Source organism: Alosa pseudoharengus, unplaced genomic scaffold (assembly GCF_046254945.1).
Source record: "Alosa pseudoharengus isolate Yale_2024_CS ecotype anadromous, Long Island Sound unplaced genomic scaffold, YU_APseudo_1.1 YU_APseudo_1.1_scf_20, whole genome shotgun sequence".
Lineage (NCBI taxonomy): Eukaryota > Metazoa > Chordata > Actinopteri > Clupeiformes > Clupeidae > Alosa > Alosa pseudoharengus.
In genome coordinates this window covers 1,313,010-1,328,009 of record NW_027468664.1, presented here as the reverse complement: position 1 = coordinate 1,328,009, position 15,000 = coordinate 1,313,010, and the positions used below count along the sequence as shown (strand labels likewise).

The 15,000-nt window shown below is 45.6% G+C and overlaps 1 protein-coding gene across 4 annotated transcripts in view; it reads right to left on the bottom strand.

Annotated features, from left to right (window-relative positions):
- ptpn12 (protein tyrosine phosphatase non-receptor type 12) overlaps window positions 1-14,591 on the bottom strand; it is a 44,583-nt gene extending 29,992 nt beyond the window's left edge. For all 4 annotated transcript variants that reach the window (XM_076296187.1, XM_076296189.1, XM_076296190.1 and 1 more), the window contains exon 1: window positions 14,197-14,591. In XM_076296187.1, the coding sequence (XP_076152302.1) occupies window positions 14,197-14,295 (99 nt within the window). In that variant the 5' untranslated portion in view covers window positions 14,296-14,591. The remainder of the gene's footprint in view (window positions 1-14,196) is intronic.
- Between the last annotated feature and the right edge of the window lie 409 nt (window positions 14,592-15,000).

Here is a 15,000-nt window from a genome sequence, read left to right as displayed (position 1 = left end):
GGAATTCAAGCATTAACTCAGCCCACTCTCTCTAGGGCTAACACTTAGTCTTACCAGCCCACACTCTCTAGGGCTAACATAGCTAGCATTAACTCAGCCCACTCTCTATGGTTCACACGTAGTAACAGAGGAAAGTAACCAAGTGAATCTTAACACACACAGCTAACTCCAGAACTATGTTCACATGCACGGTCTCACACACACACACACACACACACACACACACACACACACACAGTGTCCCCACAGCAGCAGGAAGTGGTTGGGGACTCCTACGCAGGAAGACTGCTTATGCAGACGACATAGGAGGGACAGAAGGCCTCAGCAAACACACACACACACACACACAGGCCCCATATGACCCAGCAAACACACACACACACACACAGGCCCCAGGGCTCTTATATGACCCAGCAAACACACACACACACAGGTCACAGGGCTCTTATATGACCCAGCAAACACACACACACACAGGCCCCAGGGCTCTTATATGACCCAGCAAACACACACCCACATAATACAGGTGCTACAATACCTGATAATGATATTGTACATATCAGACACAAATACAAGCAGACACAGTCACACACATACACACAGTCACACACACACACAGTCACACACACACACACACACACTTAAGGGAAGAACCACGGCTTGAGCTTGAGTGCTTCTGTGAGTGTGCGTTGATGCAAGCATGTGTGAGAGTGAGGGTGTGAATGTGTGTGTCTGTGTGTGTGTGTCTGTGTGTATGTGGGGGGGTTAACTGGGTCAGACCGTGGGCCTTGTTTCCAGGAAGTGACCTCGCCCTCTCAGTGTCCGGAGAGCCATGAGTCAGCGGCCAAGCCCCCGGCTGCCCGTGACTAACACACAGACACAGACACACACACACACAGACACACACACACACCCTCACACACACACACAGACACACACACACAGAGACACACAGACACACAGACACACACACTCTCTTGGGCACCCAGACAGAAACACACAATTCTTCAAACACACACACAGCTAGGGTATATCAGACAGGGTCTTATCTCCAGACATAGAATACGGGTCACATCAGTGTGTATGTGTGTGTGTGACTGCACATGTGTAGGCCCCTATGGGTGTGTGTGTGTGTGTGTGACTGCACATGTGTAGGCCCCTATGGGTGTGTGTGTGTGTGTGTGTGTGTGTGTGTGTATGTGTGTGTGACTGCACATGTGTGTGTGTGTTAGGGCTGCACGATATATATCTAAAATCTATCGTTATCGCGATATCAATGCTTGCGATGGACATACCGCAAAGATTACTTAATTTTCGATAAATTTTGATACATTTTCTGTGCCGTGCGCATTCCATACAGTCTATGGTGTATTCACATTCTGAATGTCAACATATTTTACCAAACCGATGCGGTCATGCTGCCCTAGAAGCCCGTCCCCTACCAGTTTAGGTGTGTGCTGTTTTAGGTGTTGAGGCGGGAGTTAAGTCGTGATGGCTGAAGATCGTCCCCTACCAGTTTAGGTGTGTGCTGTTTTAGGTGTTGAGGCGGGAGCTAATGTCGTGATGGCTGAAGATCGTCCCCTACCAGTTTAGGTGTGTGGTGTTTTAGGTGTTGAGGCGGGAGCTAATGTCGTGATGGCTGAAGATCGTCCCCTACCAGTTTAGGTGTGTGCTGTTTTAGGTGTTGATGCGGGAGCTAATGTCGTGATGGCTGAAGATCGTCCCCTACCAGTTTAGGTGTGTGGTGTTTTAGGTGTTGAGGCAGGAGCTAATGTCGTGATGGCTGAAGATCGTCCCCTACCAGTTTAGGTGTGTGGTGTTTTAGGTGTTGAGGCGGGAGCTAATGTCGTGATGGCTGAAGATCGTCCCCTACCAGTTTAGGTGTGTGGTGTTTTAGGTGTTGAGGCGGGAGCTAAGTCGTGATGGCTGAAGATAGTGAGTCAAGCGAGGTAGGCTACACTTAGGTGAAGAGGAATTGGTGACTAAAGGAAAAGCACGTCTGTTATATGGAAAAATTTTGGTTTTATAAAGGACGACGTATTACAAACACAGCGCCAAATGGGTCCTTCTCCACCGTGTTAAAATAAACAATTTCTTTCGTTGTTGTTATAGGATCAGAAGATAGCCTATCTATTTTCACTGTAAGGCTTGTATTTCATGATTTGCATTTAGCAAAAGCCCCAGACAGCAGCAGAGAGGTAATCAGGATTATTTGTAAACGTTGTTTAGCCTACTTCGTTAGCCTGGACTGTGCGATCGCAGCCACTTACTTTCACTTTCCGCTGCCCTCGTAGTCGGCATGCCGGTAGCCTAATAAAGTGGGATGCGCAGCGTATGAGGTTACTTAAGATGTAGGTACTGGGCTACTTAAGATTTTAGATGAGTGACCGCCGCGATATAGCTTAAGTAGGCCTAGCTTTTTTGCTAGGCCCAGCGAAGGCTGGCAATGTGGAATATTCCGGTGGTTGGTGCACAAGTATTCAGATTGTCTGTCTATCCGTCTTTTACGAGAATTTTCTTGGAGCACATCTTCCACACAACTTCGATAGCCTAGTCAGTAGGTATCTTAGCTGTCCACTTTCATCAGGCCATATAAAGCCTAGGCTACATAATATACTGCTCAAAAAAATTAAAGGAACACTTACAGTTTTTCACAATTGTTAAAACCCATTTTTTGAAACCTTCCACCCTACTCAAACTACATTCACAGAATGTCTGACAGTTCTTGCAAAATAAAACACTCGCCTTAAAAGTTTTTCTTATGCTCAGAACCAAACAGTGTCAGAGCACCAATCCAGTGTATGATTGAAGAGTCCCCTTAATTTTTTTGAGCAGTATATTTATATTGTTTATATTTATATTGTATTCATTTGAAACTTAAACACACATAGGGAAACTGAACAGTCTAACCATAGACTATGATAAACTAGCAAATTAAGCTAACGTTACTTTGTTTACAATATTTCCAGGCTTCAACCAGTGCTGCTTTTCATTCAGACTTATCTGCACATTTATTTATTTGAGTGTTTTTAATGATTGTGTTGCCATTTCTTTTCCCTGTTTGCTTTGATTGATAACTGAGGTAATTAAAATCAGAGGAAGGTTAAGTTTAAAATAAACTCACTAAGCGCGAACCAGCCAGGATGCTAACCTACAGGAGCCCAGATGGCCAATAATAGCCTTGCTAATGAGCTCGCGATTTCACTTCAGAAGGTGTGAAAAAAACCTCGGAATCTGAATTGAAAACAACGTTTAGGCTACAACCAAATACATTTACAAAAAAATATTTCCATAGGCTACAGGTTCGAATATTAAGAGATCCCTAAAATTCGTTAGAATATCTTTAATTTTTAAAATAATCGAATTATATTCGAATAACGAAGTTTGGAGTCAAAGCCCTAGTGTTTGTGTGTGTGTGACTGCACATGTGTAGGCCCCTATGGGTGTGTGTGTGACTGCACATGTGTGTGTGTGTGTGTGTCTGCACATGTGTGTGTGTGTGTATGTATATGTTGGTGTGTGTGTGTGTGTGTGTGTGACTGCACATGTGTAGGCCCCTATGGGTGTGTGTGTGTGTGTGTGTGTGTGTGTGTGTGTGTGTGTGAGACTGCACGTGTAGGCGGCCCCTATGGGTGTGTGTGTGTGTGTGTGTGTGACTGCACATGTGTAGGCCCCTATGGGTGTGTGTGTGTGTGTGTGTGTGTGACTGCACATGTGTAGGCCCCTATGGGTGTGTGTGTGTGTGTGTGTGTGTGTGTGACTGCACATGTGTAGGCCCCTATGGGTGTGTGTGTGTGTGTGTGTGACTGCACATGTGTAGGCCCCTATGGGTGTGTGTGTGTGTGTGTGTGACTGCACATGTGTAGGCCCCTATGGGTGTGTGTGTGTATGTGTGTGTGACTGCACATGTGTAGGCCTCTATGGGTGTGTGTGTGTGTGGGACTGCACATGTGTAGGCCTCTATGATTTACGCGATGTGGAAAATGCAGACGGAATCACGGAATCTACACATGAAAACGGAATTTGCAGATGTTCTGTTGACACATTAAATAAACGGTCGTTTTTTTACTTGCTTCTCTTTTATTTCAGTTTACTTTAAAACAAAAAGTGTAGAAGAAGGTCTCTGGCTAAACTGTGGCCGAAAGACATTGTTAAAAAAAACGCGTTGTGTAGTAATTATATCTCGAATATTCACGTACGTTGAGTTTGTTAAATTAGTGCTGGGCGGTATGACCAAAAATGTATATCACGGTATTTTTCTAAATTCTTACGGTTTCACGGTATATGACGGTATTTTTTTTTTCATGCATAATCAGATGTTCACATCATTTTCTACAGGTTGAGAGAGGAATTGCTGCAGTACATTGACTAAGGATGGTCTATTTTACTGTCATGATGTAGAATAACTCCACACTAGTGGTAATGCAGTTTTGCATGGCCCCAGAAAATGATGCTGTTTACAAGCCACTCATGATTCTAATGAAGAATCTAATCAGAATGCAAAGACAATTGCAGTCAAAATACAGAACTTTTACTGTGCAAATTTCACAAACATCTTGTAGCCTATAAAACCAATACAAAAAATAGTGCAACTTTTTGAAAATTATACAATTTAAAATGAAACCTCTCTGCTAATATGCTTACTCTGTCAAATAATCCTATCAGAAAGATGCCTTATTGTTATTGTGTGGTTTACATGACGTTAGTGGTAGGCTAACGTTAACTTCATGTGGATGTGGATGTCTTGTTAGCCTGCCATGAGCTTCGGTTCGGTTCGCTAGGCAAAACTTTAACAAAAAAGTTTGTTTTGATGCACTGATGACAGTCAGGATCATTTCTAACTAGCCAGCTAGTATTGCTCAGTGCATGTCTATAACATGCTTTACTTGCTACCTGGATAATTTCAGCAAATATACCCTCACTATGCCTCGCAGTGGCATCATGCGTGCGTGTGAAAAGTCCCGTCTGAAACACTGTGTCGCGGCGAAGCGTTCCAAACGTTGTGTAATCAAATACACCGGTATGGCGTTATATTAAAAATTCATATCATAAAGAAAATATACACCGGTATACGGTGTGAACCGGTATACCGCCCAGCACTATGTTAAATGGTGTGTGACAACGAAATAAGCGATCAGTGGCTCCCAACAACGGTGTCAAAACACTGAACTGCTTGAGTGCTAGATAACAGGGCTGATCAACCCCGAATGACTATACGAGTCTGATCAATACCCCAATGACCATATGACTGATAACAACTATAGTTTGCACGTTAATTGACACATGTACACATGTACCATAGAAATCAAAAGGGCAACTTAAGAACAAAGCTAAATGCACTGCGGGCAGCAAAATTCGCTGAGTTGAAACCTACCGTTAGAGTGTGTGTGTGTGTGTGTGTGTGTGTGTGTATGTGTGTGTGTGCGCGTTTGTGTTTGTGTGTGTGTGTGTGTGTGTTTGTGTGTGTGTGCGCGCGTTTGTGTTTGTGTGCGTTTGTGTTTGTTTGTGTGTGTGTGTGTGCGCGCGTTTGTGTGCGTTTGTGTTTGTGTGTGTGTGTGTGTGTGCGCGCGTTTGTGTGCGTTTGTGTTTGTGTGTGTGTGTGTGTGTGTGTGAGAGAGAGAGAAGTGGGTGTATATCTCATGTGAAGTATAAGTATATACAGTATACTCTTTTGATCCCGTGAGGGAAATTTGGTCTCTGCATTTATCCCAATCCGTGAATTAGTGAAACACACTCAGCACACATTGAGCACACAGTGAGGTGAAGCACACACTAATCCCGGCGCAGAGAGCTGCCTGCAACAACAGCGGCGCTCGGGGAGCAGTGAGGGGTTAGGTGCCTTGCTCAAAGGCACTTCAGCCGTGCCTACTGGTCGGGGTTCGAACCGGCAACCCTCCGGTTACAAGTCCGAAGCGCTAACAAGTAGGCCACGGCTGCCCCTAGTGGGAGGTAATAGAACATTATGTGAGTTTGTGTGTGTGTGTGTGTGTGTGTGTGTGTGTGTGTGTGTGTGTGTGTGTGTGTGTGTGTGTGAGAGAGAGAGAGAGAGAGATTGTGTGTGTGTGTGTGACGTGGCAGGTAACAGAGCATCATGTGACTTACTGTGTGTGTGTGTGTGTGTGTGTGTGGGAACACAGGAAAGAGGAATGAATGTCACACACATTTTCTCAGTGGGGGCATTTTACACAGGATGCAGAAGGCAGCGCTCCCGGACACATACTCATACACACTCTCACACACACTCACCGATACACACTTTCTCTCAAAAACACTCTCACTGATACACACTTTCTCTCAAACACACTCTCACTGATACACACTTTCTCTCAAACATACTCTCTAATACACACTCTCTCTCTTTCTCATACTGTGTCTCTTTTTCATGGAGTGGGTTTCTCACACACACACACCACACACACACACACACACACACACACACACACACACACACACACACACACACACACACACACACACACACACACACACACACACACACACACACACACACACACACACACACACACACACACACACACACACACACCCTACTGAGTCTGTGGCCAACTGAGCTCTGTTCTTCTTTGTAGAGCTACCACCACTCATACACACACAGCTTACCTCACCACCCTCATACTGTGTGTGTGTGTGTGTGTGTGTGTGTGTGTGTGTGTGTGTGTGTGTGTGTGAGAAACCCACTAAATGAAAAAGAGACACAGTATGAGAAAGAGAGAGAGTGTGTATTAGAGTGACGTCTAAGACCCCTAGTGACCATCCTGAGACCCCTAGTGACCATCCTAAGACCAGCCTAAGCACATGGCCCAAACACTGATCCATCAGTTTTGCCATTTTCAGTCTCGATACCGATCCGATACCGATCCGATACCATTGTTGATACCAATACCGATCCGATACCATTGTTGATACCGATCCGATACCATTGTTGAATTAATAAACTGTACCTCACCATGTGGAAAAGACTAAAGGCATCAGGCTTGACTTAAACTTTACTTTCCCTAATTAAACATTTCTTTCAAAACAAAGTGTAATAAAATAACACCTATATAAATGTAATGAATTGTCATTTTCATTATTATTGTTAAAGAAAATATTATTCAACAATTGTGCACCAGCAGTAACTTGGGGCAACATTCAACTTCAAGTGCAGTTATTACCAAATTATAAATCTAACAAACAAACATAAAACACACAAATACATTTTTCACCCATCAAAAACAGCATTGTGCAGACAAAAATCCCTTGCTAGCAGTGTTTGGAATAACGCCGTTTAAAAGATCGGCGTTAGGTAACGACGTTATTTTTTCAGTAACGGGGTAATCTAACTAATTACTTTTCCCGTCGTTACAACGCCGTTAACGTTACTGGACGTTAAATGCGGTGCGTTACTATGCTTTGATTTAATAAACTGTGTAATCCGAACGCACCCCTGGCTCACAGCTAGTGAGGAGGTGGGTTAATAACGCCGTAAGCGATTATGATTGGCTAAGGCAGAGTCATGTTTCATGATAGCCAATCAGAGCCAGTGTTTTCATACACTTGCCAGCACACGCGCCACACACACGCTAAAATGGAGATTCGACGAAACAGCAGAGGTCAGGAGCAATCCGATGAAAAGTTGGCACTTTCAAGGTGGATATATATAACCTGACCCTAGCCAGATGAATTTCGTTCCGCTTAGCTCCGCCTAGCTTCACTCACATCCATCTGGGACCTCTTCCATTGAGAGTGATTTCTGCAACCGACTTTATGGTTCAGCCAATCAGGACGCAGGACGGGAGGTTCATAGATGTGACGTAGTGGAGAAGCAACCGTGAGACTGTTATCAGCGTCACGGGTTGGCTTCGATGTGAGTGGTTGAAGTAGCACGTCAATACATGACGGACAAGTGGCTTATTCAATCATATGCAAGCATTTTTTGATTAGGCCCAGCCTTCTGAAACACCATTCCAATGGATCGGTTCCAGATGGATGAGTGGAGCTAGGCGGAGAGAAATTCATCTGGCTAGGGTCAGGTTAGGATATATAAGCACTACTTCAAATTCATTGTGGTCAAAGGCAAGAACGTGCATGTAATGCGTACATTATGTCCAGGAGCGAAGAATTTGTCGACATCCGTTGTAAGCAACTCTAATTTAATGAAGCATCTCACACACGCATCTAAAGCTAGTGGCCAAAAACACAGATACCTCCACCACAGATGATAGCTCGCCATCCACTAGCAAAGAAGGACTCGGAGCAAAGTCCTCCAAGCAGCAAAAGCTAGATCTTTCTGCCTCACAACAAAAACCTATGACACAGGCTGATGTCAACCGTAGGTCTGTCGATGTGCAATATCTTGAATTTCCCTTTGGGGATCAATAAAGTATCTATCTATCTATCTATCTATCTATCTAATTATATCGAAAGTTATGTAGCCTACAAACACCTGTCTGCTCTACTCATTTCAACTGGCTGCTCAAAACTGCTCAAAAAATCCAAATTCTTTGACATATAGCAACTTTTTTTTTGTAACAGTAACGCAAATAGTTACTTTCCCTGGTAACGAGTTACTCTTACCATAGAGTAATTCAGTTACTAACTCAGTTACTTTTTGGAACACGTAGTGAGTAACTATAACTAATTACTTTTTTAAAGTAGCGTTCCCAACACTGCTTGCTAGTGATACACATTAAAACACCCCTACCAAAATGGTTCACACCACTAATCACCCACAAAACCCCTCTATTTACCCATAGTGGTGCAGTCCGGTTTTCCCAAGAGAACCGAGGAAGTTCACACGGAGTTTGAATGAGTTTGAATGGTGATGAATCCTGAATAAACGATATATGTTGTATTTATTGTTGTATGTGTATTTACTTATCTATTTTACTTATCTTATTTTATTCTTTTTTAGCTAATGCACTATTAGGGCAGCCGTGGCCTACTGCTTAGCGCTTCGGACTTGTAACCGGAGGGTTGCCGGTTCGAACCCCGACCAGTAGGCACGGCTGAAGTGCCCTTGAGCAAGGCACCTAACCCCTCACTGCTCCCCGAGCGCCGCTGTTGTAGCAGGCAGCTCACTGCGCCGGGATTAGTGTGTACTTCACCTCACTGTGTGTTCACTGTGTGCTGAGTGTGTTGCACTAATTCACGGATTGGGATAAATGCCAAGAGACCAAATTTCCCTCACGTGATCAAAAGAGTAGATATACTTAGGTACAGCACTTTGGCCAGTGTGAGCTGTGGTTAAATGTGCTCTACAAAGAAATGTGTTAATAGTTGAGCGCTGTGTGCGCCACGGCTCATTCCAAACGGAATGGATCGGCCCATGGAACTGCTAACGGAATGGATCGGCCCATGGAACTGCTAAGGGAATGGATCGGCCCATGGAACTGCTAACGGAATGGATCGGCCCATGGAACTGCTAACGGAATGGATCGGCTAATGGAATGGATCGGCCCATGGAACTGCTAACGGAATGGATCGGCCCATGGAGCTGCTAACGGAATGGATCGGCCCATGGAACTGATAAAGTTTCCCATTCCTGATCAGCTATTTTGTCAATATTGGGGCCGATATCCAATCTTAATATCGGATCGGTGAACCCCTAGTGTTAGTGTGTGTGTGTGTGTTCAGTGCACCCCTAGTGTTAGTGTGTGTGTGTGTGTGTGTTCAGTGCACCCCTAGTGTTAGTGTGTGTGTGTGTGTTCAGTGCACCCCTAGTGTAAGTGTGTGTGTGTGTTCAGTGCACCCCTAGTGTTAGTGTGTGTGTGTGTGTGTGTGTGTGTGTGTTCAGTGCACCCCTAGTGTGTGTGTGTGTGTGTGTGTGAGATCGGTGTACCCCTAGTGTGTGTGTGTGTGTGTGTGTGTTCAGTGCACCCCTAGTGTTAGTGTGTGTGTGTGTGTGTGTTCAGTGCACCCCTAGTGTTAGTGTGTGTGTGTGTTCAGTGCACCCCTAGTGTTAGTGTGTGTGTGTGTTCAGTGCACCCCTAGTGTTAGTGTGTGTGTGTGTGTTCAGTGCACCCCTAGTGTTAGTGTGTGTGTGTTCAGTGCACCCCTAGTGTGTGTGTGTGTGTGTGTGTGTGTGTGTGTGTGTGTGTGTGTTCGGTGCACCCCTAGCCAAGACCACACATTGACTAAGCTTCCTCCAGGCATGGATCAAAACAACAGGCTACATCCAGGATGAACATATTCCGTGCGCACACACACACACGCGCACACACACGCACACACACTATATCCTGTGTGCCATTATCTGCTCTGCTTGGACTGGTTCTGAGAATGTTCTAGCTTTGCTGGGTCAACTCTGATCCCTCTAAAGCTCCATCAACACACACACACACACACACACACACACACACACACACACACACACGAATCTAAATCACTCAGAGAGCAGAAATAAAAGCTGTCCCATATAGATATGTAGCTGTGTGTATGTGAGGAGGATGGGGGTGTGAGTTTGTGTGTGTGTGAGGAGGATGGGGAAATGTGTGTGTGTGTGTGTGTGTGTGTGGTGTGGTGTGTGTGTGCGTGCAGACTCATACCACTGGCACTTAATCTAATGTGTCTATGAGTTTATTTTCTCATTTTTAAAAAAAGGAGTACCAAGGAGTGTGCAAACTTTTTACATAAAATTCTTGACTTTTTTATTCAGCACCTGGGATGTGCACAAAGTCTCCTTGTAATATGTTTGATGACTCCAAATTAGCAAGTATTTCCTGATTGGGGAAAAGTTTGTTTTCTTTTTTCGGCATGTGGTTCCATGACCAATTCTGCCGCAAGTGAGCCAATCAGACAAGTGACAGAAGCACTGTAGAGCTAGGCTAATTCGGTCCAGTAGAGCTAGGCTAATTCTCGCCTGCTTTAGCTGCGGTTCCTCGTCCTGGGACTGCTCACCTAGCTTGTCAGGGTGTAGCATTACCAGGTGTGGCCTCAGCCTGCTCACCTAGCTCTCATAGTGATCTAGTGATCTCATTTGGCCCTTACAGATTACGACATTTTTACTTGTTATTTTTCCATTTTCTGATGGAAATCCAAAAACTTTCCACACATTGCTTCATAAATGGTCAGGCGTGGTGATCTCCGTGGGTGCATCACTTTCTGTTATTTCTAGATTGTGCATTAGATGTGACAAAAGCATATCATTTTCAACATTCGATTAGTATTGATTTTTTAATGTTGTGTGTGTGTGTGTGTGTGTGTGTGTGTGTGTGTGTGTGTTGCCCTATTAGAGTGTATTATGTTGTGACCTGAACAGAACGTTTCCAAATTTATTTTGATGGGACATAGCCTCATAACGTGAAGAACGGCACTTCTGCCATTGCTGTATTCTCCTGTGCTGTAATCCCTGTAGGCGATTAGCGACCTAGTGACTTTCTAGTGTCTCCACAGGAGTGATGGCTATACATTGCCTGAGTGCTACTTATCCTTTGGAAAATAATACATCAGATGGCCAATGACATTAATGCATTTGGTATTGACAGCCTGCCTTTGAGAACCCTAACCCTATTATTATATAAACCATGGTCTAGAACCCTAACCCTATTATTATATAAACCATTGCCTTTGAGAACCCTAACCCTATTATTATATAAACCACTGCCTTTGAGAACCCTAACCCTATTATTATATAAACCACTGATATAAAAAATACTGTATTTGTTACATTCATAACATCACTCATTATGCAGATATTTTAGCCTAGGTGCAGACAGATAGACAGACAGAAAGATAGACAGACAGACAGACAGATAGACAGACAGACAGATAGACAGATAGATAGATAGATCTCTTGCTGCTTCAGCGGTCAGCCGCACTGGATGAGTCCGGAACATATTGTAAACAAAGTAGCCAAATGGGCCTCGTCATAGTCTACTGGGTGCATTGTTACATCCCTATAGGACACACACACACACACACACACACACAGACACACACACACACACACACGGTGCATCGCTACATCCCTATAGGACACACAGACACAGAGACACACACACACACACACACACACACACACGGTGCATGCTGTATGCTTTGCATGTTGAACTGTTTTAAGCGCTCTGCTTTGGCATGCAAAAGAGTGTTTGGGACAAAGCGCACTGAATTGATCTGAATTAAGAGAGTAAAAAAGAGTGTTTTTAGAGAAAGAGGATGTGTGTGTTTGTGTGCATAAAAGGTTGTGGGCATAAAAGGTGACACACACACACACACACTAATATGGAACACCATGGCAGCACACACACACACACACACACACACACACACACACACACACACACACACACACACACACACACTAATAGGGAACACCATGGCAGCACACACACACACACACACACTAATAGGGAACACCATGGCAGAAGCTGGATCAGAACAGAGTGTTTACAGAAGCCCTATTTAATCGATTCAAAGCTTTAAGTCCCTTTGGACTGTGGCACAGTGTGTGTGTGTGTGTGTGTGTGTGTGTGTGTGTGTGTGTGTGTGTGTGTGTGTGTGCTTTCAGTGCCATTTCAACATCAATACAGGTCTGCTAGTCCCAACTGGCAGTCGGACCTCAATTAACTGTGTGTGTGTGAGAGAGTCTGTGTGTGTGTTTGTGCATCTGTCTGTCTGGGAGTGTAATTTCTCAGTGAGTGTATATGTGTGTGCGAGTGCATCTGTCTGTGTCTGAGAGTGTCTTTTCTCTGTGTGTGTGTGAGTAACTCATGGGTGATTGTGATGACAGAGGGAGGGGTTGCCCAACAGGGGGGCGCATGAACCAACCGGGCAAATGGTTGATCGCGTGCTTCCGCCGTGCTGAATTCCATTTCCCGAGTGGTTATTTGGTGTGTAAACACACGCGCAATCTTACCGTTCGCGCGAATACCACAGAAAAGACAGGTCTTTATGACAGACATTACCGACTCCCTGACTCGCGCCTACCGGCCCTTTCCAAGACTAGTCTTGAGTTCTATTGACTGAACTATTCATTAGACATGCAAGGACACACACACACACACACACTCACTTCCTTTTCGGTAGCCTTCATCCTACCTCGCCTGAGTTCCAACGCCCCTGTAACTTGCGCAACATCCGCTTACTCCCTTCCCAGCCCGAGCTCGATCCCAGGCGGCACACCAGAGAACGAATTCGACTACGAAGCGCGAGAATCGTCTGAGCTCGCGGCGAAAGGCTGCGTTAAACAGATTCCCCTGCGTTCCCCTAGATTCGCCCATAAGCCCTTCAAAAAATCAACACCGACAATGATAACGCGAGGCGCATCCAGTGGTGGACAAAGACAATGACGCCGTATCCACACACACACACACACACAGACACACAGACACAGCTTCAACTCCCCAGCTTGCTTGCTAGCCTAAGTTTGCCATGCAGAGATAAAGCGAGCTGGGCGGGCGGAGGGCTGGTGCATATTGACATTTACAGGCCTTTTAGACGAACAAGTTGAATAAAAGCCTCAATAAAATGATTCTTTGCTAGATGTCAGTTGTATATTTTTGGAGAACAGCTACCGTCGGCGGAGGGCGATAGCTTAACGTGACATGGCATAGCCGTCTGTCAAAGACGGGCCCGCGTGCCTTGGCCTACGGCTTTTTTTAAATCACTCATACTTCTGTTCAGCCCAAACAAACGCGCACGTAACGTAAATCCTGAGATGTAAACATTCTGAAAACAGCAGAGTTGAAACAGGCCTCGCTGGCGGAGCTAGCCATGCTACCAGACTATCCGCGCGACAGCCGAGGCTCGCTCTGTACACCCTCCGCGGCCACTGGGTGGAACTTCCCTTGTCATACTAGAAACAACCCCCACATCCTCTGCGGGTCACTCCGGGCTACTTTACTGCTGTTATCTCCCCTTAAGGCCCTAGAAACAGCCCCACGGGTGCCGGTATGCTTGCGTGAGTCCACGTAGCAGGAGTCGCGCTGCAGGCCGCAGGGGAAGCCTGGCAGGAGAGGTGGGCTCGAGCACAACAAGCATGTACCCCCGCTTCACAAGAGCCACGGCGGCTAATGCGGGAGAAGAAAAAACGCATACCACGCGCGTCCTACCGTTGAAGTTTTAAGCAGCAATCTACCGAACCGCCATGAAGATATTCCTACCGAGAACTAGAGGGGAGAGCGAGACAGCGATGTGTGTTTGTGTGCGCGTGGATGCTGGGGTGCGCGTGAGCTCACAGATCCCTCTCGTTCTCACCATGAAGTCGGTTCCGAAGTTGTCCTCTCCCTGCTGCTCCCCGGTTCGCATGGTCTCGACCCCCCGGATGAACTTCCTCAGGATACTGGCCTGGTCCATCCTCGCGCCCCGAGCTGATGCGCTCCAAAGGAAATGTAGTGAAATCCAAACTCCAAAACAGTGAGGGGGGAAATAAATAAATAAATATTTAAGGAATCCTTTCAGGGACAATCATTCCAGCGTCTTTATCGCCCCATACTCGCGCGTCCTCCCAAACAAAGGCCTGCGCGATTCCAAATACTCGCGCACAGTCTCGCTCGTCCTCCAGTTTCCTACGCGAGCCCCCGCAAAATGTAATAATAGCTATTATAATAAAAACAAACACCGGCTCGCGCCTCCCTGGCTCGGCTGTGCCACATTACCAACTAAACTCTCTAACAGAACGGGCTGGACCGCCCAAGCACCGCGGAGGAACAGTACCGCCCCTTTAAGGACCGGCGTCCAGTGATTGGTTAAAACTTTGAATAGTTGTGCTTGTGATTGGTTTCGGGCTGTGTCAGTAAATATATGACGCGCATATTTGTTTCTTAACTGCAGAGCATACCTGCCAATCACCGCGTCACCGCATGAGGCGTGTCTCGTGTGAATTCCATTCTCATGTAGCCCCATGCCTGCGTTACCGAGCCCCTCTCCGGTCGCGCGCACTGGTGCTCCTGGCGGACGGTGGGGACAGCACTTCCGATTTGGACAAAACCTCCGAGGGTTTGACAGGAATTCACAGCTTGTATTAGTTACGTAACAAAATTGTTTCGTTTGCAGTGTTGA